Source organism: Aricia agestis, chromosome 19 (genome assembly GCF_905147365.1).
Source record: "Aricia agestis chromosome 19, ilAriAges1.1, whole genome shotgun sequence".
Lineage (NCBI taxonomy): Eukaryota > Metazoa > Arthropoda > Insecta > Lepidoptera > Lycaenidae > Aricia > Aricia agestis.
Window position 1 is genome coordinate 13,456,993 of NC_056424.1, and position 27,888 is coordinate 13,484,880.

The 27,888-nt window shown below is 37.8% G+C and overlaps 3 protein-coding genes across 3 annotated transcripts; 2 read left to right on the forward strand and 1 right to left on the reverse strand.

Annotated features, from left to right (window-relative positions):
- Positions 1–752: 752 nt before the first annotated feature.
- On the reverse strand, positions 753–1,507 carry LOC121736474 (STING ER exit protein). Its single transcript, XM_042127694.1, has one exon. It carries the CDS (start codon positions 1,429–1,431, stop codon positions 784–786), a length of 648 nt encoding a protein of 215 aa, XP_041983628.1. The 5' UTR covers positions 1,432–1,507; the 3' UTR covers positions 753–783.
- A 1,083-nt stretch (positions 1,508–2,590) lies between these two features.
- LOC121736473 (mitochondrial import receptor subunit TOM40 homolog 1-like) lies at positions 2,591–10,483 on the forward strand. The gene is made up of 8 exons (XM_042127692.1): positions 2,591–2,844; positions 3,330–3,397; positions 3,997–4,188; positions 6,031–6,162; positions 6,821–6,932; positions 7,845–7,921; positions 8,359–8,455; positions 9,203–10,483. The coding sequence occupies exons 1-8, from the start codon at positions 2,715–2,717 to the stop codon at positions 9,340–9,342; spliced, it is 948 nt and encodes a 315-aa protein (XP_041983626.1). The 5' UTR covers positions 2,591–2,714; the 3' UTR covers positions 9,343–10,483.
- LOC121736475 lies at positions 5,675–27,888 on the forward strand. The gene is made up of 5 exons (XM_042127695.1): positions 5,675–5,687; positions 25,684–25,834; positions 26,151–26,222; positions 27,174–27,324; positions 27,745–27,888. The coding sequence occupies exons 2-4, from the start codon at positions 25,704–25,706 to the stop codon at positions 27,274–27,276; spliced, it is 306 nt and encodes a 101-aa protein (XP_041983629.1). The 5' UTR covers positions 5,675–5,687; positions 25,684–25,703; the 3' UTR covers positions 27,277–27,324; positions 27,745–27,888.

Consider the following 27,888-nt stretch of genomic DNA (forward strand, 5'->3'; position numbering starts at 1 on the left):
GAAAATTATTTTAATCATAGCTTAGTTACGCTTATCTAGTATTATAGCGTAGGATTTAAAAAATTGTAAATAATGTACAAACATACTCTGTATTCGAATATTTCATCTTTTAAGTACAATTTTTATATAATTGAGTGGCTAGTGTAATTTGTACATATTTCTGTATATACAGAGTGCAAGTGAAAGATATATTTATTCCGTCAGTCGTTAAATTGAAACATTATGTATATTTATTGTTTAAAAAAAGTTGTAATTTTTTTCATATGAATAAAAATTGTCAAATCTACTTTGTATTATTTTTTTAACTCGAAAGAAATACACCACATAAAACAAAATAATTTAATTGCATATTATTTTAATAGCAAATACAATATAATAGAAAAGTTATTTCTCATTTTTTCATGTACAAAGTCACAGAAATTTATATCTAGCTACAAACTAATTCTACTACTAGATTGTACTACATTAAATAATCTAATATCTAGTACTACATTCATTATTTATTCATTATTATAATTATATTTGCATACCATCTTGGACCTGAAGGGTTTTTAAGACTCCATCCATCTGGGAAAACATCTTCATTATTAGGTCATTTGAAAATTATTAATACATAATATTATGTAGGTACTTAGTTATATATCAATAAACTGGTAGGGATTTTGTCCTAATAAAACATGAAAAACATTTAAAAGTAATATTTAATATTTTATTAGTATTATTATTAGTCACAAATTAAACTGTGTACATAGTTTTATGAAATTTAACAAGAACAAATACACACTATTTATCGATAAGTGTCCCTCTTGGCCGTTTCTCTGATGATCCCTGGGGCATTTCCGCTTGTCTCTTATTCATGCCTTTTCGTTCCAACTGTTTCTCAATAATTCTAGCATTGTTAGCGTAGCTGTCTGCCACTTCTCGTGCCTCAATCTCATCCTCCTCCTCATCTATAGTGGACACGGTGACAGAACTGAATTTGCCCATGTTTTTAGTGTGTTTAGTGACCATAATCTTCTTAGGCTGTACCAATGCCACTTGCTTGTAAATATCAGTTACATTTCCTTCGCCAGGCGAGGAAACTAACGCGTCGTTCATTATAAAAACGACGTTTGTGTCTTCTTTGTGCTTGTAATAGAGGGGAATGGTACATTTTTTACACTTTAACCTGTACTGTCTTTCTATACCTTTTTCACGTTTCAAGTAAACTGTTTCGTCGGGATCTGAAGTGATTTTGTGCGCGTGTTTTGATCCATCGATCACTCTTGCACCGTCTGTAGGCCTCAAAGGTAATTTGTTTATTGTACAATCCAAAATCAAAGACATTTGTCCACAAACACAATAATAGATGTGAAGTGGCTTCGTTTCATTGTATTCTTCCTGATCTTTGGTATCAGAACAAACAATACTTCTAGAAACTACCTTCGGCATTTTTCTTCAATTTTTTGAATTAGGATAAATTTTCGTTTATTTTGTAGAAATATTTGCTATATTATTTGTAAGCTCTCTCGTCTTCTCCTCCTTTTTTTTACTAACTGTCAATGTCAATTTCAAAGCATAGTGGAAACAAATTTGACATAATGTTTTTTTAAATAAATTGAAATAATTAATGTCACCCACGTTCAAATAAAGCCTTGTGGAACTGTAAAAATAGCAACAAAGGATCATTTCATCACTTTATGTTAAAAATAAAAAGAGAAATTAAAACTTTGTGACGACCAATATTACGTACAGTTCGACAAGGCTTTAAATCGTAGACAGAGTAATATTCTTTGCTTTAAAGTATAAATGAATATATCAATGATGGCAATGGGCGCTGCTGGTAAAGGAGCACTGTCAAAAATGACGTTTTTGTATGATAGAAGCGTTAATTCCTTTTCTCGCCACGTTCATAAACAGCCTTGTCGAACTGTATCGGTCATCTGGGAGTTAGGAAATCCAGAAGCTAGCAGATCTGGGTGGTGTGCGGTTCTATGGGCCCCCGCGATTTCGGCGGCCAGGTCGCGCAGCCAGGTCGCTGCGGCCAACTAATTCTTCTATGATATAATAATAATATTATGTAGGTGCGCGCATTACGTGACCAGCGGCCAGCGGCCACGCTCTGGTCGCGCGGCCAATGAAAAACATTGCGACACACACGGCTGCTTGGCCGCCGCGGCCAACGAGATACGGGATTGCGCGCACTGGTCGCCGCAGCCACACGTTTTTTGTGTACAGAATGGCGTTTGATACTGAAAGTTTCATTTGAGAAATTCAAAACAGGATAGTGTCGTCGCAGACGTGGCCGCAAAGTGCGCGGGGTGGCCGCAGCGACGTGGCCGCGCTGCCTGGCCGCCTAATGCGCGGGGGCCCTATAACGAAGTGAAAACGAAAAAGTTTCAGCTAAATGGTCTGTTCTTCCCTTTTCATGAGTTTCAAGTTTCAACTTTATTAATTTCATCAAACATGTGGATGACTCTTGTTTCTTTTTCTAATGTCAATGAGATGACTGGAATTGTCCTTGACTTTATTAAATGAAACGGTTAAAAAATAATCTTTAGTCTATGCATGGCGAATGTCATTAAGTCACTCAAACGTCAGTTTAATGTCAAAATCAGATCGATTTTCTTTTTTCCACCAGGATCGTCGTTCAATATCTTGCCGAAATATTTCGGCACATGGTCACGAGCCCCTTGATTTTGAAATAAATAGGTTAATTGTGTTAATAAATTACAATGGGAGGTGTAGGAAGCAGGTTCCGTGTTTATAACTCAGGTTTGACGAGTGTAGACGCACCAAACGTAGAAGATGCTAATAAACGTGAAAACCCTGGTACTATCGATGAATTGCACAAAAAGACCAAAGGTAATATCTATATACCTAAATTCCATGCAGACTATTGTAAAATATACACAGAAAACACTTCTTAAAACTTGAAACTGTTAACAGTATAAATTCATTCAGAAACAAACAAAAATCTAAAGTTTCATAAGTTTGGTTATCTTGTGATGTAATATAGCTGAAATAACATTTAAATCGAGACCTATTTACATCAAAAAATGTAATTAAAAACATTGAACATGTTTTTTAAACATGTAGTATAACTAGTGATACATACCTATTTTATAAACGAGTAGAATATCCATACTTCCATACTAATATTATAAGTGAGAAAGTGTGTCTGTTACCTCTTCATCACTGAATCGGTTTTGCTGAAATTTGGCATGGATGTCTTGGGAAAGAACTTTTTATGCCGATAAAATGTATGGTGCGATTAACAAATTTTTGTGCAACGGAGTTGCGGGTGTCAGTACCATATTATACTTCACAAGTTTAATTGTTATTTACAGAGGTGATGCCAGTTAATTTTGAAGGAGGCAAGCTTATAGTAAACAAAGGTATCTCCAATCATTTCCAGGTAAATAGTTTACAAGTATATTTGTATAATTGTAGAGAATAAAACAGCTAAAAAGTGGCCAAAAGAAGTACCTATGTGTTGATAAATTTGTTTTATTAACAGTATATTTTTTTAAGATGTGTTAATGGCACAACACAATATATGTTACATGTTTCATCAATACAATAATCACTAGTGCTAAGTATTTTGCACGTACATTGTACACACGTAACATAAAACCACTGATGACTAATAAGGTTCTTTAACTTATTTTGACTAAATAATAATCCCGATACTCAACATTTGTAGTTACTAATAACAACAAGGGCGTCGCCAAGGGGGGGCAGGGAGGGGCAGCTGCCCCCCCCTTGAGACTAAAAAGTTGCCAAATATAATGCAAACAACGACCACTATAATATTAAAATCTGGTAATAGATGTAAGGCTCGTAGTACAAGTGAAAAGCTTCAAGTGCTGTCGACTTTACCTACAATTCATACCTACTTTTCTCATTTATAGAGAGTGAGTAAAGTATGAATTGTAGACTGTAGTAGGTAAAGTCAACTTGCTCCCCCTGCGCCATCGGCTGGAGACGCCCTTGAATAACAATATCTCATTTCAGATGTCCCACACATTAACAATGAGTTCAATGCAGAGTGGATACAAACTAGGAGGAACATACATAGGCACAAAACAGATATCGCCCACGGAGGCATTTCCTGTGATGCTGGGTGAGGTGGATCCATCGGGGAATGTAAACTGTAACTTTGTTCATCAGCTGACACCCGATGTGAGACTGAAGGCTGCTGCTCAAGTAAGTTAACACATGTGTGCAATGTCAAAAAATTGTTTTCTTCATATGTACACATACTACATATTATCTGTTTTTGTATTGAAAAATAAAGTTTATTGCCCACAACTGCTTTTTACCCGACTGCCAGGAGGATTATGTGTAGGGATTGCAATCCGGCGTCATTTTCAATCCGGACTGGATTTGACCGGATTACCGTCAATCTGGCCTGATCCGGTTGTATTGATGAAATTGAACTAAAAACCGAAAATCATCCTATTTTTGCATTATAATTCAAAAACATGGCATATATGCATCACTCGTAGCTGATTAATGCAATATTTTCAAAGCGAGATAACCACTCTTTAAAAACTGTAGAGCATGGAATAATATTTTAAATGTGTGTGTATGGTTGCTCAAGCACATTACGGCATTATCGCAACATAGTCGGCCTAGCCTAGAAGAATGAGCAGGTTAATTGCACCCTCCCGACCACCATACGTAGCTGTAGTCAATGGCGAGTTGATATTTAACAATATACATCCATTTGTTGCTCATCATTTAAAAGCGTCACTGAGCAAATAACTTCTAATAGAGCTGCTGCGGTTCCGTAGTACGGCTAGTTTTTGATAATTTTTGTATAGTCAATGAATATACAAAAATTTATGATGTATTTTACACTACTAACAACATCATCTCAGTCACGCTCAAAGAAATTTGAACGAAAAGTTCCTTTATACTTTGTCGAATACATTTTTTAGTTGATCGACTATTACTCAATAACTTTGAAGTCTTCTTAGCCGTGATAATTTTCCTTTTAAATTCAGGACATTTCCTACTCCCGTGATTTTTCACATTTATAGAAGCAACCGTTTCGCTGGTAGAAGGGGGGGAGGGGGACGGGACACTGGACTCTAACGATTTTTTCCACTTTAAAACTGCATATTGCACAAGTGGATCCCTAAATCGGAAAATTATCTGAGAATACTCGTAATATTTTTTAGGTGGACGCGAAAAAAAAATCATCCCCTCTTCATGTGTATGGGAGGTACCATAAAAAAATATATATATTTTTAAGATTTTATATACCCTTTTGTTGGAATCATTAATAAATATATTCATGCCAATTTACAGCTTTGTAGATCCTAAATATAGCCTGAGCAAAACCGCGGACAGACAGACAGACGGATAGACAGACCGAAACTATAACGGTTCATTGTTCACTACAGAACCCTAAAAAAGTGAGAAAAAGCTTATCCAGGGGTAACGCATTTAACGTAAGTTATTCATGCAACAACCATGTATATCGCCGATAAACTTTGGTTTGGCGAGGTTTAAAATGTATTAGTTTTTGAAAAGAATAAATATATTTAAAAAAAACCATATCAGTTTGCCACAAATTAAAGTAAGTATATTATTATTTTTAGCAATATTCCACGAAATAAACCTCAACTTGTAAGTACATGAGTGAGTGTACGCATAGGCATGCGAATCACGGCATACACTCACTCATTTACTTACAGGTTGGTGTTTATTTCGCGGAATTTTGCTAAAAATATTAATATACAAAATTTTAAGCCTTGGATTTCCGCAAAGTAACGCCTGATTCTATTAACTATTGCCACAAATCGCCAACACTGGATCCGGTCTCCGGATCCGGTTTTCCGGATTGCAATCCCTAGTTATGTGTTTGGCGCGTATCTTGTATGTTTTTAATGAAGTTCTTATATTGCACCATAAAGTTTTCTGGCATTATAATATCTGTCTTATATCCTTTCCCAGAAATCACCATACCAATTTGATTTTATTGTTTAAGTGTTAAAAGTTAACAGAAAAAAATGCTAACTTTTATTTTTCGATTTTCAGATCCAAGAATGTAAGCTGACAGCCACACAGGGCACGGTGGAGTATAAGGGCTCCGACTACACGATAGCCATGGCTTATGCCAAGCCCGACTTCAGTGAAAAGTCATCTGTATTAGTCGGACAATACTTACAGGTAATTTAAGCACATGAAAAATATATTTTTAGGGTTCCGTACCCAAAGGGTAAAAACGGGACCCTATTACTAAGACTTCGATGTCTGTCTGTCTCCAGGCTGTATCTCAGGAACCGCTATAGCTAGACTTCTGAAATCTTTACAGAATGTGTATATATATCTGTTGGCGCTATAACATCAAATACTAAAACCAAAATTAAATTAATATTTAAGGGGGGCTCCCATACAATAAACTTGTTTTTTTTGGTCTTTTTTTCCTTGTAATCAATAATATCAATAACTGGGGACTTGAAATTTTCACAAAATCCTTAATTATATTTGTAATTTATTAATCTTATATCTTTATACGAGCAATTCTTGTAAAAGATTTGTTTGTGCTAAAACAGTGGAGTGAACATTGAGCAAAGACACCTCCTTAAAGATATTTTGAATGATTTATTCTTTTACTAGGTTTCTCCTGAGTCCTAATTGATTGGTTTCTTTACTCCAATTGGTAAAATTATCATTATGATAGTATAATATCTAACTAGAGGACCCTCGCAACTCATATAATATAATATATTCAATTATTTCGAGACAAAAACTATCCTATGTCCTTTTAGGTTCTATAAGGATATCTAAATGCAATAGACTGTAAGCATGCTATATGTGTTTTCAGTCGGTGACACGACGATTGGCGCTAGGCGCGGAGCTTGTATATCAGGCGAGCCCGCGCGTGCCGGGAGGCGAGATAGCGGTCGCGTCGGGTGCGGCCAGGTACACCATGGACGGTGAGTGTTACTGCTAAATTATAGTGTGCAATTGTACCATCAATGCCATGCCATCGGCACAGGGCCTGTCCACATATCCACGTTGCGACGTCGTCAACGTGGAACGGAACGTTGTCGTGACGTGAAAATGTACGTCAACGTAACGTTTTTTTTTAATGAAATAAGGGGGCAAACGAGCAAACGGGTCACCTGATGGAAAGCAACTTCCGTCGCCCATGGACACTCGCAGCATCAGAAGAGCTGCAGGTGCGTTGCTGGCCTTTTAAGAGGGAATATAAGGGAGGGTAGGGATAGGAAGGGAAGGGAATAGGGGAGGATAGGAAAGGGAATGGGGCCTCCGGTAAACTCACTCTGCGAAACACAGCGCAAGCGCTGGTTTCACGCTGGTTTTCTGTGAGAACGTGGTATTTCTTCGGTCGAGCCGGCCCATTCGTGCCGAAGCATGGCTCTCCCACGTATGAACGTAAAAATGCATGTCACGATTTAGGAACATTGTATATCACCATGCCTCGTAAAACAGCTACATTCTTCACTACTTATCTACATATGGACCGCATAATGCGTATTCTGCTTCTGCTATTGTTAAGAAGACCGAGATAGAGATATAAAGAAAAAAAATACGTTAAATGTTGCTACACCGTGACTTGCATTTTCACGTTACGTTGACGTAAATTTTCACGTCACGACAACATACCGTGCCACGTTACCGCACCGTTCCACGTTGATGACGTCGTAATGTGGACATGTGGACAGGCCGACAAGTGACATGTGGACAGGATTATTTGGTGTGTTGAGTATTATCTTTGCTATTTCGCAATGAAACCATGTATCTTACATCTCACAACATAATAGGGTTTTAATATGTCATCCAGGATTGTATCTAATTAAATCTAAATTGTACTACTGTTTCAGATTCTGAGGTATCGGCCACAGTGAGTCCGGCCAGCTTCCACATTTGCTACTTCAAACAAGCCAGTGAACAATTGCAGGTGTGTTACTGCTAATGTTATCTCCTTTTATTAATAAATTGAATGACCTCATTCAATAATCTGGTATTAAATATGTAATAAAACACTGCAGTTTTTATTAGGACCAGAAGGTTTCAAAACAATAAATTGTTTTAGTTGTCACTGTTGACTTAACAGTAAATAGATAATAATAGTCCATCTAAACCAGCCTTTCCCAAGGTGGGTGATAACGTTTGTGGGCGCCCTGTCTAAATGTGGGATCCAGAAAAAAATGGGGGCATTGATTAGACGTTGTAGGCTTGGGGGGTGATTATGTGGGCAGTAGACAAAATAAGTTTGGGAACCCCTGATCTACACATAGCTAAGATTAATAAAGGTATTATAATAAAATATACCTAACCCTATAATATACCTAATTTAGAAAGTAAGGTATATTTTGACTTAATTGTATATTTCAGGTGGTAGCTGAAATGGAGACTTCCTTCAGAGGCATGGAGTCAACAGGCACTATAGGCTACCAGGTCACAATACCAAAGGCAGATCTAGTATTCAGAGGTCAGTTCCGCGCGGCTTCGCCCGCGTAATTTAGGAATTTCACGGAAACCGTACATTTTCCGCAAAAAATAGCCTGTCCCTTCACGTAGTCTATTCTTCATGTGTGCCAAATAACATAAAAAATGTTTCAGTAGTCCTTAAGATAATATACAATTTCCCCGTTTTTTCCACATTTTCCTCTTATTTCTTCGCTCCTATTAGTCTTAGCGTGATAAAATATAGCCTATAGCCTTCCTCGATAAATGGGCTATCTAACACTGAAAGAATTTTTCAAATCGGACCAGTAGTTCCAGATTAGCGCGTTCAAACAAACAAACTCTTCCGCTTTATTATTATTGTAGATTGTATCACATTTAATAGATATACACTTTTAGATGTGATTTTGATCGGCGATTCTATAAAGACGCGATAAATAAAGTCTTGGCTACAGGCTCAGTGTGCTAATTTGCAAACATACCCGATGCTAAAAACCGCGGCAGTTCCTACCGTATTTTAAAGCTATTATTATATTGCCTACTCAAATTTATACTTTTTTTGTGTAGTTACTTTAAAAAAATGGCCTTAAAAAGTGTTATTTTTGCTTTTTGCAAAATACTTATTTAATAGGATTCAAACAAGATTTAAGCTGTATTTAATGTTGGAATAAAATCTCAAAGTTAAAAAAAAAACTTTATATGATTTTTATGTAGTTATTGTTAAAACAACCTCTGTCAGTCTTTTTGCCTACATATTAAACCACTTTTACAGGTATGGTGGACTCGAACTGGACAATCGGAGCGGTGTTGGAGAAGAAACTTCAGCCGCTGCCATTCACATTTGCTCTGTCCGGCATGGCCAACCAGGCCAAACAGCAATTTAAGTTTGGATGCGGGTTCTACATCGGATAGACTGTGTCAGTGTTTGTGTTGCTCGGGACTAGTGCAGTGCTGTCAGTGTTTTAGTTTCAGCTGTAGTTAGTCAGACCAATGATGTTTAAATATGTTACAGAAGAATCAACAACTAAGTAAATTGTGCATGTGATTATAAGCAATTGATAAAAAATAGAAGTGTCGTTTTTAAAACTATTAAAAGCTTGTATTTTGTACTCCTAGTCATTTGGTTTACAATTTGATGCAAGCTGGAAGTATTTAAAATAAACAAAAATCTATTACTTATAATAATAATAAACAATATTTTTAAAACTTAATTAACAATTTGTAACAAATCTGTTACTAGTCTTGAGCAAATTGTTGAAGAATAAGTTCCATGATAATGTAATGAAAAAGTATTTTGGACATAATTTTAGATTTTATTGGCAGTAAACATATTGTTATGTTTGTTTAAATTCAATTTGTAACTATAAAGTTACAAATTGAATTTAAAATATGTCTTTAATCTTTATGATGGATAACCATCATAAAGGTTAAAGACTTTATATTAGCAATAATTAAGAAGTGTGAGTCCAAAATACAAATTGCTAAATAGAATTTTGGCTCATTTTTTCTGAGTCAAGAATGCACTGCACCAAATAAGCATTTAATTGAGGTTATAAACTTCTATTCTGTTAGTGAATGAAATATTAATATTATTATGTCCAGAAAAGGGAAAGGAAAAGGATTTTAGGATATATATTACTGCCCGAAAGTTTATTTTATGTACCTAAGTTAGCTAATAGTTGACCAAAATTTATTTTCTTTTGGTGCATTTATAAATGGATTTTGTGTATTTAATTTTAAACTTATGTTTACTTTATAATTATTTGTGCATTACACAAAAGTGTATTGCTTTTATCAAAAATATATGCCATCATCAAAAAGTATATTATGCAGTATGCTATTCTTCTGATATCATTGGAAAAGTTTAGTTTTCATAAAATAAACACAAGATTAACCAAATAATTATGTACTATTAAATATTTGATGCAACTTATAGAAAAAAGATAGAACTTAGTTCCTAAAATGTATGTTCAGTGACCCACTAACATCTTATTTGTAATGGTTATAGAAATCACAGTTTTACTGACAAATATAGAAATGCCACCATAAGAAATGGTGCTTTTTTTACTTTAGATTTGATCCCCCTAACTAACTGGCATGGAGACTAAAAACCGAATAATCTTAGGACTATTCACACGTACCACATTTGCAGTCATTAGCGACTGCTGGACCAAGAGCCTGCGATTGCCAGACTCAGTTTCGTAAAGTTGAAAGTTTACCTGTTTATGGCCTTTATAGAGGTAAGAACGACCAGAAATTATTATGGAGATTCGGTCGAGAGTAAAGCTCAATTTCATAGCTTATATTCTTAGCAGGAAGTATATAAGCTATGAAATTGAGCTTTACTCTTTCTGGAAGGTCAGGTAGACCTTCAGAACTGGATACCTCCTAAACTCTAAAGTAATCGCGCCCGCAAACAGGTAAACTTTCAGCTTTACGAAACTGAGAAAGGTCTGGCCATCGCAGGCTCCTACTCTATGCGTGTGTGATACAGATGACCACACATTTATCACCTTTTGTCGCGATGGCGCGCGACGTGGTGTGGTTGTGGTACGTGTGGGTCAAGCCTTATACTAATATGCATGTATTATACCATTTATCAGGTATCACACCAAAGTTCCATGTTTTACTGCAATGTGTTCAAGCTTCGAGCTGCACCAGGCTGCATAGCGCGGCGCCTTGAAATTTGTATCTTCTCATGTCTCATGTTCAATACAGTTTAATTTTGAATTCCTGTCTCAGAAACGCAGCGTCTGTTGCGTCTCAGCATGAATAGGATATAATATTACTGCAATGTTTCACCAGCACCAGCATAGACAGAAAACGATAAAGTTTTGTTCGATGTCTGACAACGTTTCTGTCAATATTCTGATATTATGACGTGTGCAACAATATGTCGGATTGTGGTCGGATTATTTACTGTATCTGCTAGTGGCGCCCACTGTTCCTACCTTTGCGAAATATACTCTATTGACGATAAATCGTACCTTGGTGTTACACCACCATCTTAATTTACTTTTTAAATAATATTATAGTTTTCAATTCATTTTTGCTTTTTAGTTTCTTGTCTCCACGCATGTAAATATTATTAAATCTGCCTAAAAATAAATATAAAAAGAATATGAATAACTGAATAATGGAAGGGGTAATCTTTTGTTGAGTATTAGTTCACCCGTTGTCTGTCTGTCTGTCTGTTGTGTGTGATTGTATGGCGGTAGTGCGTTGTTAAATTGTTTATTTTTAATAAAGGTATGTTAAATCATAAATTTTTGTTTCACTTTGTAACATTATAAACTATAAAACATAGTAATTATAATAATAGTACCTAAGTAATTACTAATCATATTATGGTTTGAGAAGTTCAGTGGGATCTAATATAATATTTTATTAAAAACAGAATAACTATGTGAAAAGTAATATTATTATCTATTATATTTAATATAGTGTTACGTGCTAGGGTTCAAGGATTTGGAGAGAAAGTCCTGCTGACTCTCTTGAAGACTTTATTCACTAAGTCCAGGTCGCACAAGCACACACTAGGTCACAACACTTAGCACTAAGTCCAAAACACTAATCACTAGGTCCAATTACTAAGCACTATCACTGTCCTAGGTCGTAGCCAAGTCGAAGGTTTCACTGGTTCACTCACTATTGATCACTTGTTGTCACTCCGAAATCGCCTTGATGATCGCTCGAACCGAACTGAACTGCCGGGCCGTCTCCCTGCGGCTTTTTATATGGCGAGACAAACTCCAGAAAGTTCCCGATACACGTAAACAAGTAAACAAGTGTGGGAACTTTCTAGGAGGCTCGAGCATATATCACAAACATAAACAACTAAACACGTAAACAAAATAAACCGGTACTCGCCCCTTAGTCCTGGCTTTTATTCGATCCCGGGCAGGGGACGAAGCCCCTTGCTTCTTCAGCTCCTCCATTTGTTCCTCGAGCCTTTTCATTCTTGCCATCTGGGTCTCCTTCTGCGGGCAGTTGAGCTGAATATGGCCCCTCTCGCCGCACTTGTAGCACATGGCTCCAGAACATCTCTTCGTAGGAGCCTTAATCTCCTTGTGTGGGCAGTTGAGCTGAAGGTTTTACTGGTTCACTCACTATTGATCACTTGTTGTTACTCTGAAATCGCCTTGATGATCGCTCGAACCGAACTGAACTGCCGGGCCGTCTACCTGCGGCTTTTTATATGGCGAGACGAACTCCAGAAAGTTCCAGATACACGTAAACAAGTGTGGGAACTTTCTAGGAGGCTCGAGCATGTACCACAATAAACATAAACAACTAAACACGTAAACAAAATAAACCGGTAAACACGTAAACAAATGTTGGACTTTTCTAGAAGGTTCGAGTATGTACTTGCGCACCTCATGCCATCTAGTATTGAGTAGGGGATTTATGTTGTCGGTGTTCCCTCGATAAGTTTCGTTGGTTTGTTGGGTTGGTGGAACCGATTTTGCTGAAATTTGGCATGGAGATACTTTGAGTCCCGGGAAAGGACATAGGATACTTTTTGTTCCGGAAAAATGTACGGTGCCCGCGTGATAATCGAGTTTTGGCGCAACGGAGTTGCGGGCGTCATCTAGTTAAGAATATTTGCTAAATTGGGAGTTGGGACACTCTGAATTCCATATTAAACTTTACATGTAACATTAAATTGGTTCCTTATATTATATTCTTCTTGAAAACTCCCCAAGAATTCTAAAATATCTATAAAAAGGCACTATGTTCTAGTATATTCGCTCGCGTGTCTGTTGAGCTCATCCATGAGGCGGTCGATGTGTATACCGTCCGGGTCGTACTTCTGGCGGTATTCCTCGAACTCTGCCGGTAATTCTGCCTTCACGCGGTTCAGGAAGGTCAGGAATGTGAGCTTCAGGTCTGGACTGCATTTAGCGCATTCCGTTCGTATTGCTTCTGGACCGTCCTCTGTGGAGAAGAATATGTATGAGGTGAGATAAGTACTAGACTAGATGATATGGGCTACAACTTAAAAGATGGTGTCTAAACTACTTTGCGCCGAAACTCGAAGTATTGCGTGAGAACTGCGTATGTTTTCGAGATAAAAACTTTCCTATGTCCTTAACCGGAACGCGACGCAAATGATAAATACTTACCAAAATTCGGTTCAGTAGCTTCGGTTAGCTTGCTACATATATTAATCTGTGGCTTCGGTGTTGGAAATAACCTAACACATCCATGTTAAATAGTCTACTCTGTTATGGTGGTATACCGTATAGGTAGAGATTGGCTCATAATAAGTCACGACTTGGAAATCGTGGGTTGAATTCTCACATGGGAACTACTTTTATTGGATCTTTTGCACAGATTACTAGTATAATAATTATATTGTAGTATCTTTTGTGACAAAAATGCGTCTGACCGCCGCCGACGGGTAAAAACTAAAAAGCCTCTCATTTCTCGTTCTTCGTGTCAGTCTTCCATCTTATTGGGTAAGGAGTAAGGACCATGTCACACGATGCGGTGCGGCGCCACGATTAGTGGAAGAGCCATGCTTCGGCACGAATGGGCCGGCTCGACCGGAGAAATACCACGTTCTCACAGAAAACGGGCGTGAAACAGCGCTTGCGCTGTGTTTCGCCGAGAGAGTAAGTTTACCGGAGGCCCAATCCCCTACCCTATTCCCTTCTCTATCCTCCCCTATTCCCTTCCCTTCCTGTCCCTACTACCCTATTCCCTCTTAAAAGGCCGGCATCGCTCCTGCAGCTCTTCTGATGCTGCGAGTGTCCATGGGCGACCGAAGTTGCTTTCCATCAGGTGACCCGTTTGCTCGTTTGCCCCCTTATTTCATAAAAAAAATATATATATTATCCTTAATACTTCTCTGCGAGGCGTCCATAGCCGAGCAGGGTCCCTTGTCCAGCATGCAGGCGACATGGTCCCGCAGCTCCGACAGCGGTATGGCGGTGTAGTCAAACCTGTCGTTAGGCGTCTCGTAGTACATCGCACCAGCGATTGACACCGACAGCAGAGCCAGGAGATATCGCATGACGGCTGCAAAGATTTTTTAAAATATAAAATAAGGGGCAAACGAGCAAACGGGTCACCTGATGGAAAGCAACTACCGTCGCCCATGGACACTCTCACACAACATCAGAAGAGCTGCAGGTGCGGCCTTCTAAGAGGGAATACGCTCTCTTCTTATAGGTTTTTAGGTAAAAATACTGCTGGTGATAGTTCGTTCGAGAGTTGAATGATGTTGGATGTTTAGAAATGGATGGTTTTTACTTTTTATGATGACGACCATACTACTAAAAAGCGAACTGCCGATATGTGAAATGACCCTAAGCCCCTTACTAATAAAAATATCCACAGTCCACACTGTAGCTGTATATGTCGCAGGGAAAAGAAGATATCAGGGATATCCCGAAATCCCTAGGGATATCACGAAATCGCGGTAGATACCGAATATTCTTGTTTCTTACGTCTTCTTACTAAACAAATCTAGTGATATGTCATTTCACTAAACTAAATCTAGTGAAATGTCAGAAAAGCGGATACCGCCGAATAAAAATCGAGCTACGCAATCTGACCCCACTCGAATCTAATAGGCTAGTATTATTTTTGTTAGTTTTATTCCCCTTAAATTTATCTTTTTAGGTACCCTAGATGTGTCTGTGTAATTTTTTATATTTTTTTAACAACTAGCTGTCCCGGTGAACTTCGTGTCACTTTCAAACCTTCCCTGGACTTCTACGAATATTTTAAGACTATACCAATCCGTTCAGCCGTTTTCGAGTTTTAGCGCGACTAACACATTTGAAAATCCATTTTCAAATGTGTAAATACAATAAGAGAAAGAGAAGAAGATAGCGATTAGCGCAAATTTAAATTTTAAAGTTAATTTTAATAATTACGCACATTAAAGTTAGCTTTACTTACCTGCACAAACAAAAGAAGAAATATATTTATTTCAGAAAAATCAAGAGGTTACCTTACAGTGGAATAATAACAGAAGACTGATTTTAGTATCAGCTTAAATACTTAAAACTTAATATAATGTATGAAAAACACCGATAATTAATTATTATTATGTGACCTCGCGGCTCGCGAACGGCAGCCGGCAGGTCCGGACGTATTAAATTATTAAAATATTACATATTTAAGGTAAGGTGGGGTAAGACAGTCAGGGGGAAGACTATCTCAGTGTAGTAACTCGTTGTACGCAGCTTCATTCTCTAGTTTGTCACGCTGGTAAAGTGGTAAAAACTCAAAAAGTTCTCGACTCAAAACACGGATGTCGCTAATCGCTACTAATCGTACATAAGGTGAAAATGACTTAAGAGGATGCCAGGATACCAGGGGCGAGAGAAATTGAAAATAGGTATTTGAAAATGTATTGCTCTCTCACCAATCTCAAGTCTCCCACCGCAGAGCGCGATAAAGACAACACGACAAAAGTTCTAAGAAAAGAACAGAAAATCTTCGATTCGTTGTCCGCTGATTCCTTCTCCAAAACTTAACCGATTTAAGTACTTTTTTCATTAAGAATTAAAGCAAGGCTTGAGCTGTGTTCCTATGTTTTATTTTTTTTGTATATTTTAGCCAGATTTGTTTTCTGGGTGTTTGAACACAGAGGAAAATCTTGCCATTTTTTTGGGTTTTTGGACGTTCTTATCTTTTTTAGATAATAATAAAATTATGAAAAAAAAGAAAACATAGGGACATGCTAATAGTGGCCATAGATATTCAGGAAAAAAATCATAACTCTACCGGCATTATCCAGGGAGGAAACAGGGGACAGCGTTTGTATGGAAAAACGGCGGTGTGGACTCCTCTTAATAGTTAATTCTAAGTTGACATATTTTGAGGGCGCAAAACACGAGGTCTCCGGTTAGAGTTTTTTTGTTAGTCTTACCTAACTAAATAAATTGTGTTAGTCTTACCCCGTTTATTGGGGCAAGCCGCAAGACTAGCATTTCGTATGGTCTTTAGAAATCCCTAAATAAACCCGATTCTAGTATACTTGCGTAAAAATCAAAATACTTGTGTAAAAGTGTAAAGAAATCTTAATTAATTAGTGTAATTACTGATTAGTCATTGAAATTTCGGTGTAAGAACCGATTTTTCATTTCTATAAATAAACTATGTTAGTCTTACCCCACCGTATTTAAATGATTTTGATACGGCGTGAAAAAGTTACTCCAAAACTCAAAAGTCCAAATATGCAATTTAGGTCTACCTACTTATTTTTTGTATATTGTATAATGTACGACGCATTCATGTGTTTAAAAATTGGTTTAGAATATATTTTATGAGAGTGACTTCTGGCTAGAGGTTTTGATTTTATGAAAGTAAGTACCCCTTTCTTACCTAACCTTCTTGTACCTACGTGTTGTAATCAGCTGTAGGTACTTGCCTACGATCATTATTATGGTCGCAAGTCGCAACTCGCAGAACCGGTTAAACTTAAACTAGTGCATCTAGATTCAAGACAAATAACGACGGACGGAGGTACTTATTAAAAATATTAAAAACTTCTTTTTTCTCTTTGGTTTATTTTTATAAAGAAATTCTTCTAACATTGTCAAAACGTTACATTTTGAGTTTTGACGTCAAAAAATCAAAATTTTCAGTTTGATGTTCGCAAAATGTAAAAAGTAAAAATTAACATGTGGTTTTATTTTACATACTTACTTACCATACCATATCCATGCAGAGTTACATATGAATAAGGTAAGAACTACCTAATGGTGCTTGCCAGTTCCTGTCACCATAATTAACATTAGCGGATAGGTACTATCGACCGCCTTGTTGGCAGACTTAAGTATGGCCCTTGTGAGTTGTGTCCCTTTTAAACACTAGCCAAGAAAAAATTAAGATATACTTACTTATAAGAAATTCCTTGCCACCCTCTTCCACTAACAACTATATTAAGCATGCAGTCTGCCGATAATAATTCATCAAGCATTCCAATCTTAAGGTGACCCCGTGGTGACCCCGCGTTAAAGTAAAAAACCGTGTTGGATTTAATATGTTTTAGATTCCTTGTTTTCTATGAGAGGCCGGCCCGGCCTCGAATGCGAATGGAAAGCGACAAAATGATTTTTGTCGCGTAATTTAAAAACCATAATATTAATAAATACATTTTATATAAGCTATGGGCAAATTAAAGTATATGCTTGAACCGTGCTTGAACCAATCTATGTACTTTTGGAAGCTTAAATCACTCTCCTCTGTTGGCAATAATCAATCAAAAGACTTTTGATTGATTATTCTGTGTTATAAAAGTTAACCAATCGTGTTATGCTATGGGTAATTCAAGGACAAAGACATAATGAATACTGACAATGAACTTTAATTTCTTAGCTTTATAGTCATTGCTGAGAAAAATCGATATCGCTACAGCCAAATCATCAAGGCACATTTACATTAATTCAGTTACACCTCCCGTGAGCGATGTTTTGGCGTTTGCTGCTGCTTCTGCTGTCGCTGCTGGCCACCGCCGCCGGCTGCACCCGCAAGACGTACGTCGCCTGCCGACCGCCCGCGCCCTGCAACAAGTAAATTGGAGCAACTGGTGAGTCTATCAAAATTACTGATGAGAATGACGCCACTTTTGAGAATTTTAGTCAGTTGAGCCCATCAAAGAGGCTCGGGCAGAGTAGATAGAATTATAGAGTATGCCGACTTACGGCCATTCCCAATATTTGATCTATCTCTGGTTTTGCCCTACTAGAGATAGGAATAGCTCACAATTGACATAAAATATATGTCTCTAATGTCTAATGTGAGCTATTCCTATCTCTAGTAGGGCAAAACCAGAGATAGATCAAATATTGGAAACGGCCGTTAGAACTGATGTTAAAATTTTTAAATTTGACGTATTATGACGAAAATCATCACTAGGGTTGTTAAATTGTTACCTACGAATTTAAAACTATGACATATTCGCTGGACGTGTTCCTCTTTGGTCGTATTGTTGTTTGTGTTTTGGCACATGCGATCAAAATTGACAGAATCCAATTTTGAAATCTTTATTTTAAATATTTAAAAATAAATTATATCAGCCAGCGCGAGGCACATTCCGTTCATAGTCCTAGTGAACTGTGAAACCCGACGAATTTGACAGATATTGAAACCTGTCCGTTTCTTTGCAGTCGAACTACTGGTAGTTATGTCTATTGTGGCTCGGGTGCATCAACTGATGACGTCATTTTGACGCACATATTTTATAACACTTTATATCAATATCATAGAGCGTTTTAAATAATGCTCTTCTAAAATAATGCCTAAATGTAATAAATTAAAATTGATAATTGACTAGACGATAACCGTCCACGAAATTCGTCAACGTTCACGTGATGTTGCACACCAACAACTATGAATCTAACAGCTAATTTGAAGGCTGTGGTAACTTCGATTGTTTCTTACCTTTATTTAAAACCCAACATTTCCAGTCACGATGGCTCGCTCGACTGCACTACTGCTGCTTGTGCTGATATACCTGCTGGCCGTGGCGAGCGCCTGCCAGGGCGGCCGCCAGCTCGCCTGCGCCGGGGAAACGCCCTGCAAGTGTAGAGCTAAGAAATAACAGACTTAACACATTACCGTAAGTAGACTAGTCTATACTTTGCCCCCTTAAGAGGATACAACAGCGGCTAGAGAAATGAAAAAAAAGTACGTGTAATATCTATAGCTGTCTCCCTTACCTCAAGCCTATACCGCAGAACGCGATAGAGACAACTGCAGAAAATCCAGAAAATCAACGATTCGTTGTCCCCTGATTCCTTCTCCAAAACTTAACCGATTTAAGTACTTTTTTCATTAAATATTAAAAAAAGGCTTGAGCTGTGTTCCTATGTTTTGCTTATTTTGTATAATCTAGCCAAATCTGTTTTCTGGACGTTTGAACACAGCGGAAAATCTGGCCATTTTTTTGGGTTTTTGAACGTTCATATCTTATTTAATAATTAAATTATGAAGAAAAAGAAAACATAGGGACATTGTTTTAGTGGCCGTAGATATTCAGGAAAAAAATTATAACTCTACTAGCATTATCCAGGGAGGAAACAGGGGACAACGTTTGTATGGAAAAAATGGCGGTGTGGAATCCTCTTAAAGGCGACATTACGCTGCAGCGGGACGACCCGACACGTCACGGCCAAATATTCTTTGACCTTCGTATATGAAATCTTATTAGTTATTCTTATTACTTATTAGGCATGCCGCAATACGCGACAGAAGAACTATAATGGGACACAAATCGTCAGTAGGTCGCCGGTCGCGCGAATTGTCGCGTCACTTCGCTGCAGCCGATCGTAGTGTCCTGTGTCGCTTATAGGCCTGGAGATGGTGACACAAAATTCTTGGTCATTTGTACCAGGCTGGCGGTTCTACAGGGTTATAATTATTACGTAAAGGCAATAAGGAAAATGATGGTCATAGCGCTCGCACTGGCGACCGAAACGCGTGGGCGTTTCTCGAACGCGTCGGAGAAATAACGAGTGTCGAACGATTTGTTCCACAAAAATGCTTGTATTTTCAGATAGTCGAAAAAAAATAAGTAGACGGTAAAGTATAATGTCATACTTGTCGGGTGCGGCTTACAGCCCGCCATACAGGTAACCGACGCGAATACGTTAATTTAAATAAAAAAATTGAACCATTTGTACCAGGCTAATTTTTGCATAGCTAATCATCGTCGAGTAGCCATTCGCGAAAATCACCTTGCCATACTTTTCCGACAGGTCCCAATGGCCGCCATACCACTGCAAAGGTGTAATTTTTTTTTTCGCCAAACGATTTGCAGCAGTGTCTAGTGTCTTAATCAAGGAAAAACCTAAACATTTCATAATTTCTGTCTTTTCTTCTTCTTTCTCTAACTTCGTGATCGTGAATAACTTTGTAATGTGATCCTATATTATACATGTAAGATTATAAACTTACATTAATTGCAATTTATGAACCATTGTACCGGTACCATCGATATTTCCGTACGTATAATTGAGTAATTATCTATTTATATGTATATGAGGCACTAGCTTTTGCCTGCGGCTTCGCTCGCGTGGAATTAAAAAATCGCGTAAAATACGAATATTCCTCCTTTGGAATCCTGACGTTTTTTCAAGACCCAAAGTAGCTGTTACTCTTCAACCTTTCAACTAAGTCTACGTCAAAAATCAAGTCGAGTGGTTGCTTTGCTAGGCCGTGAAGGAAGGACAATCAAACAAACAAACAAACACACTTTCGCATTTATAATAATATTAGTATGGATATTGGATAGTCATGAAAGGCAAGTAGTATAGTAATACTGTATACATAATGAGCATATTATTATTAATTGTTAGTTTTATTTGTTTCTTATAAAAATCGTTATTCATAATATTTTGGAAGTAAAAGGTACGAAAAAGGAAAAAAGTAGGACTCTACAAAAAGAAGTGAGATCCCATCAAAAACATCCTGTAAAAAACCAAGTCTCGCAACTCAGTTTTTCTACCGTAAAAAGTTGTGAGAGCCATGTGATGCCAAGTCGGTTAATTTATTCAGTCCCTACTTTTGGAGACAGAAGGTCCCTAAGACCTTCTGTCTCAAGTTATTACGTAAGTTATTATCATGCGATGCGATGTCCAAGTCGATCTATTTATTTAAAACGTAAAAGATTTTTAATATTGATATGAAACTTACGTAATAACTTGAGACAGAACGTCCCTTAAGTAGGGACTGAATAAATTAACCGACTTGGTATTGCATGGATCTCACAACTTTTTACGGTAGAAAAACTGAGTTGCGAGACTTGGTTTTTTTACAGGATGTTTTTGATGGGATAAACTATTTAAGACGGTCTTTGTTCCTCAAGCGGCTATTCCAGCATGTGAGACGTGTGTCACACATAGGTATTAGATATACCTAACTCTACATGGAGTAGCGTAAGCGTGAAGTTAACATAAGTAATATTTATTGTAATAAGTGAAAGGAAACACTGTTCATTTATAATAAACTAAATGACCCGCGCGGCTTCGCCAGCGTAAATTAGGAATTTAACAGAAACCGTACATTTTCCCATAAAAATATTTACCCCGTTTTTCCCACATTTTCCTGAGTTTCTTCGGCCGTATTAGTCTTAGCATGATAATATAATATAGCCTATAGCCTTACTCGATAAATGATCTATCTAACACTGAGATAAGTTTTTAAATCGGACCTGTAGATCCTGAGATTGACGCGTTCAAGCAAACATACTCTTCAGGTTTATAATATTAGGTAGGTATAGATTTTTTTTAATTATCGCTTGACAAACTCGAGTCTCGATCTAAAAGACTATAAAATGGTATAATATGGTAGTGATGATGATGATGATGATGATGAATGTAATTTGTAGCATATGCTTTCTGTTCTTAAAACAACGCCGAAACTCCCAAACTTGTATCTATAAAGAATCAGGAGTTCTCTCAGCACCTTCCGAACCACGGTATACCAGGTATATCTCGGTGCAAAATCTTACTTGTTGGTAGCATATGCTTAGAATACTTCTCACGAAACCGAAGTCACCACATGTTTCCCTATAAGTTTTGAGGAGTTCCCTCGATTACTTATGGATCCTTCATCAGATCACCACTTTTGTGAATATAATACCAAATTGGGATGATAGGTACCCTATATACCAAAAGAAAAATTTTGAAAATCGGTTAACAAACGGCGGAGTAATCGTTGAATATAAGAAAACGAACATAACACCTCCCCCATTTTGAAAGTCGGTTTAAATTGTAGCCTATGTGTTATTCTGATGTATAAGCTATGTTATTGTAAAGTTTCATTAAAATTTCGTTTCGTTCGTTCAGTAGTTTTTGCGTGAAAGAGTAACAAACATCCATACATCCACACCGATGTGTGGATTGGATGTACATCCAGTATGGATATACATCCATACATCCAAACAAACTTTCGCCTTTATAATATTAGTAGGATAAAAAATGAATGTGGTGCTTTAAAATCTAAATTAAGTATACGAAACGTAAGAGATAAGAATGACGAATTAAGTTTAATGTAGTGTAGGTAATATTTTGTATCTCAAGTAATATTACCTAACTATTGTTTTTATGGAAATAAAATATATTTTAACACATAATAAACATGTACTTAAGTAGGTATTATGTGAATTCCAGGAGCAAAATTTTAATCGTTTTTCTTGCGTTATGTAAATTGGGCATTGTCACAGAATATATATTTAGTACCTTGCATTGTTTGCTTTATTTACTTATTTAAAACAATATCATAAATTTAAGATATACTTACTTATTGCAGTAACAATAATTACTGATAAATACATACTTACTTTATAATATAACTAGATGTCCCGCGCGGCTTCGCCGTACATTTTCCCATAAAAAATAGCTATAGGTACTCCCTTCACGTGGTGGTCTACTCTATATCTGTGCCAAATATTGCCATAAAAATTGCTCCAGTAGTTCGTGAGATAAACCCTGTCTAATATTTCCCCCGTTTTTCCACATTTTCCTGAGTTTCTTCGGTCGTATTAGTCTTAGCGTGATAATATAGCGCGTTTAAGCAAACATACTCTTCAGGTTTATAATATTAAGTAAGTATAGATTTTTTTTAATTGTCGCTTGACAAACTCGAGTTTCGATCTAAAAGACTATGAAAAGTACAAATAACAGGGTCATAATAGGCCATAAAGTTAATATACCCAGCGGAATAGAGCAACAATCTCGAGCTGTCAAACGTAACCAAAATTGGTTTTCGTCTGTGTGAAAAATATGTGTACGTATACACTTACACAAGGCCAAGCATGATTGAACATGAATTCTATGAGATTAAATTATCAACGTGCGGGACGTGCCGATTGGACGTCAAAAAAAGAGTGCTGCTGTCATGGTACCTATCACATGTCTCTTTTTACCACGCAGTGTTACTGATAGTGACATATCTCTTGCTCAGGCCTTTGTTTCTCTATTCCGCTAGGTATATTAACTTTATGTAATAGGCTCATAATCATGGACGATGCATGGTATAATATGGTAGTGATGATGATGATGATGAATGTAATTTGCATAGTAGCATATGCTTTCCGTTCTTAAAACAACGCCGAAACTCCCAAACTTATATCTATAAAGAATCAGAAGTTCTCTCAGCACCTTCCGAACCACGGTATACTTATCAGGTATACCTCGGTGCAAAATCTTACTTTGACTGGAAATTCCAATGAACAGTATGGAATTATAGCTCGCACTTGCCAGGATAGACATTAGACGTAGATTACACGATCTGATCCATCTGGTAAAGATTGACGGAAAACTAATTGTCAAACCCACAGATTGATGGACTGATCAATTTTTAAATATAAATGTAATTTTTATAACCATCAATCTGACGTCAATCTTGATGACAGATTGATCGTGTAACCTACGCGCGCTTTGCCACACTCACTATACAGTATTTTTAAACTAGCTGTTGCCCGCGACTTCGTCCGCATTAGCATACTAGATCACATCCCAAGTATTATTTATTGTAGGTACCAAAATATTCAACGTACAGAATTGACTTTCCTACAATTTTATTATATTCTTAGATAAATTGGTCTCGCGCGCGCGCTCGACTAAATACCGCGCTGTATAGAAAACACAGATTCCCGAATGCGGCACCTCAATATTGTAGTGTGTGTAAAACAATGCACAAATATTGTTGTTTGCGTAGATAATCGGGTTGCCAGATACGTGACTGGTGCCCAATCAATGGGGAAAAATTAGTTGCTGTGGTCTTGTAATTTATTATTATTGTATAGTAAGTGCTGATTTTTCAATCACCAGATAAACTTTACCATTGGAATAAAGTCCATTCGAAAATAATGCGATAAAATAATAACGTTGTTTAGGTCGACGAATTTAATGGGTACAATATTGATGAGAAAACAATACAAAAACAATGGTAGGAAGTTTAAAGAAAGTTAAGAATGAGTCTTAAAAAAGCAAATGTTAAATTTGTTTTCTCATTTGTTACTGTGTTGTGTACTTACATAAAATATAAACTGTATTTAAGATTTTTATTATAATATGATACTCATAATTCATATTTATTAATACACATTCATGATCCAGGAACTTTGAAAACTTTTTGTTCCGTTGGCGGGATTCGAACCAGCTACCCTAGCTAGAGATTTTAATGCGCTCATCCACTCATCCACTATGTATACATAAAAAAATAAGATAAAATAAATAAATAAATAAAAATCACAATCTCAGAAAAATTTGGGAATTTTTAGTTTATGGTAATTGGCAACACTGAACATCAAGCGGTACTCCGATCCGAATTTTCAGGTTTATATTATTTTTCTGTGTTTATGACGATTTATATAATATTTACTGATGGTATGTGATGCCCTGTACCTTTCTTGTTTCTTGTAGCATGTTATTATTGCATAGTCTCACTACGCAAATTGGCATTTTGCTACGGACGTAACTTAAAATTTCGAAAATTATCGACACATCTACCTCACCCGAAGCTTGCGGCGCGACTGGCGCGGTTACGCCCGATGAGGCGTATTATTTGTTGCCGCATTTTTCAAGTACTCCGACGGTAGGTATCTAGTATTCTAGTCTTAGCGCGAGCGCGAGACCAATCATTCATCTAATAGCGGCTCTCGACATAGGCGAACGCGTTGGCCAACGCGTCTGCAGACGCGTTGGCCCAATGTGTAGAACGGGCGTTCGCGCGTTGGCCGTAGGTATTTAGACGTTGGCCAACGCGCGAACACCCGTTCTACACATTGGGCCAACGCGTCTGCAGACGCGTTGGCCAACGCGTTCGCCTATGTCGAGAGCCGCCAATAGATTATATTATATAGATGTTCCGACTTCTGTGCGGCTTTGCTTGCGTAATTTAGGAATTTCACGCAACCGTATACATTTTTCCTAATAGCCTTTGACCCTTCACGTGGTCTATTCTTTATGTTTGCCAAATAACATAAAAATTGCTCCAGTAGTTCTTAAGATAATAAGCAATTTCAAATAATTTCCCTCCGTTTTTTCCACATTTTCCTCTATTTCTTCGCTCTTATTAATCTTAGCGTGATAAAATATAGCCTATAGCCTTCCTCGTTAAATGGGCTATCTAAAGAATTTTTCAAATCGGACCAGTAGTTCCTGAGATTAGCGCGTTCAAACAAACAAACAAACTCTGCAGAAATTAGTATAGCTGAATGGTAGAAAAGCAGTTTATAGTATTTAATAGCTAATAGGTGCCTGTACTATTTCCATCAAATTTCAGAACTCCCCCACTTCCCCACCATGGCCAGCCTCGTCCAAGAGTTGTTCTGGCTGGTGCTGTCTCTGCTGCTGTCGTTGCGGTCGTGCGCTGCCTGCACGCGACACACGTACGTCGACTGCACGCAGGGTGACGCCAGGTGTAAGCGACAGAAGTAGGTGAGACGTAACACATTTTTGATGCAATGCGGATGCTTACGCAAACGAATTTTCGTTAATTATAATACTTATGATATAATGGGACGTTTACACTCAGCCCTTGCCACTGCTCCTGCCGCTGTCGATGTCGGAAATATTGCCTCAAATTCTTCTGCGGCATTATAGAGGCGAGTGGGTGGTCACACTCAGCCCTCATACTCTTTTACGTAACGACTCGCATCGATGGCGGATATCGAAACTGTTGCGGCGACAGCATTATGTCTGCTGAGTATATATAACTATATACATATTTTAAAAAGAAATCAATAACAGATCGAATAGAAGACGCCGTCGTCGTAGAAAAAGGAAATTGTGGACGAGGGAAATTCATAGAAATAGAACACCGTAAGTACTTACCTATTACTACAAATTCTACATGTTAAAACGCTGGCGGCAAGTGAGCGAAAGAGCTGAATGTAAATTGTAAACACTCACTCGCGCTCGCGCTTCACGCTGCCCACTTCCCTCCCCACTTCCCTGTCCAACAGGGCTGAGTGTATATTGAATTGCTCTATTGGGCAGGTAAGTGGGCAGCGCGAGAATGTAAATAGTCACTCGCTCTGCCAGCCTGCCACTCGGCATGCCGCTGCCGCTGCCCGACGCGGCAAGTATGTAGACTGTAAAGGGCTGAGTGTATAAAACACTCACTCGAGTCGTTACTGCTGCAGAAGTATTCAGGGCAATGTTGCCGCGGCAGTGCGAGGAGCAGCCGCTGTGGCTGAGTGTAAACGAAGCATTATGTTAAAAATAATATGAAAAATTTAGGGCTCCATTAATCACATTAACGGCTGTTCCCAATATTTGATCTATCTCTGGTTTTGCCCTACTAGAGATAGGAATAGCTCACAATTGACATAAAATGTATGTCTCTAATGTCTAATGTGAGTTATTCCTATCTCTAGCAGGGCAAAACCAGAGATAGATCAAATATTGGGAACGGCCGTAAGATACTGCAGTGATGACGCTTTTAAATTGCTGCCTTAATCTCAAATTGTAGGTATTCGATTTGGAACTCTAGCTTTTCAATAAGTCGCTATACTTATGCTTACCTACCTATAGTGCGTCAAAAACGTTATGAAATTAAAAAGTGGCAACATTGTAATATTATCCCTTTTTTCCTAGATTGATTTGGAAGGGATGACACTACGATGTTGCCACTTTTTAACTTCACTTTCTTGACGCACTATAAATCCAATAACCTTCATTATTCATGCACCCACAGCCAGGACTTTAACCACAGAGTTTTATGTTTACTTAGCTTAATAGGGTCAGCCTTACTAATTGAAATACGTCCAGGTATGCCATGTGGCAGCAAGTTATGTGCGGTACTAGGGTTTCTGTCAGTGTGCGTACTGCAACTGTGCTGCGGCTGCTGCCGTCAGCGACGCCGCTGCAGTGACCCGCAGTGTTCGCCGTGCAACGAGCTCAATAGATACATTGCTATACGGTAATACTTTGACTACAGAAAGAAAAAATTTATTTGTGTGAGGTAGATATAAACAAAACAAGACATAGCATCAAATCCTAAAGAAGCCGCGGCCCAAACTGCATATTACTATAGTAAATAGTTGCTGATCGTTCTCACCTCTATAAGGGGTGTACAAAAAACTTTCATTTTTAAAATGACGAGGATCAGGGTCCTGTTTCACAATGCGTAATTCGCTTTGGATTCGGAAACTTCATCGAGCGACATCCAATAAACCCTTTGCCGTGCTAGGCATTGACCAATGACCGCACGGTAAAGTTTCCGAATCCGTGTCGAATGGGAATCGTCAATGCAAATATTATATTTTCATAGATGAAATAATATTTGCATTGACGATTCATTGAATTCCTACTAAACTAACGGTACCACTCTCCTGTCCAGATGATAAAGTTTCTCATATTCCTGCTGCTCCTCCTATGTGAGCTGGCTGTGGGCTGCCGGCGGCCGGGGCGGGGGTGCGCGCCGCCGCGCTGTCGCCGGTGCCCGTACCACGGCCCCGTGTTGGAGGTCACTTATCCCAATAAA

What these genes read in the sequence shown, in the direction of transcription:
- LOC121736473 (XM_042127692.1), top strand. Translation starts at nt 2,715, where the DNA reads ATGGGAGGTGTAGGAAGCAGGTTCCGTGTTTATAACTCAGGTTTGACG. An exon ending in GACTGAAGGCTGCTGCTCAA is followed by an intron (nt 4,189 to 6,030) that starts GTAAGTTAACAC and finishes TTCGATTTTCAG; the next exon opens with ATCCAAGAATGTAAGCTGAC. An exon ending in TAGTCGGACAATACTTACAG is followed by an intron (nt 6,163 to 6,820) that starts GTAATTTAAGCA and finishes ATGTGTTTTCAG; the next exon opens with TCGGTGACACGACGATTGGC.
- LOC121736474 (XM_042127694.1), bottom strand. Translation starts at nt 1,431, where the DNA reads ATGCCGAAGGTAGTTTCTAGAAGTATTGTTTGTTCTGATACCAAAGAT.
- LOC121736475 (XM_042127695.1), top strand. Translation starts at nt 25,704, where the DNA reads ATGGCCAGCCTCGTCCAAGAGTTGTTCTGGCTGGTGCTGTCTCTGCTG. An exon ending in GCCAGGTGTAAGCGACAGAA is followed by an intron (nt 25,835 to 26,150) that starts GTAGGTGAGACG and finishes AATCAATAACAG; the next exon opens with ATCGAATAGAAGACGCCGTC. An exon ending in ATTCATAGAAATAGAACACC is followed by an intron (nt 26,223 to 27,173) that starts GTAAGTACTTAC and finishes AAATACGTCCAG; the next exon opens with GTATGCCATGTGGCAGCAAG.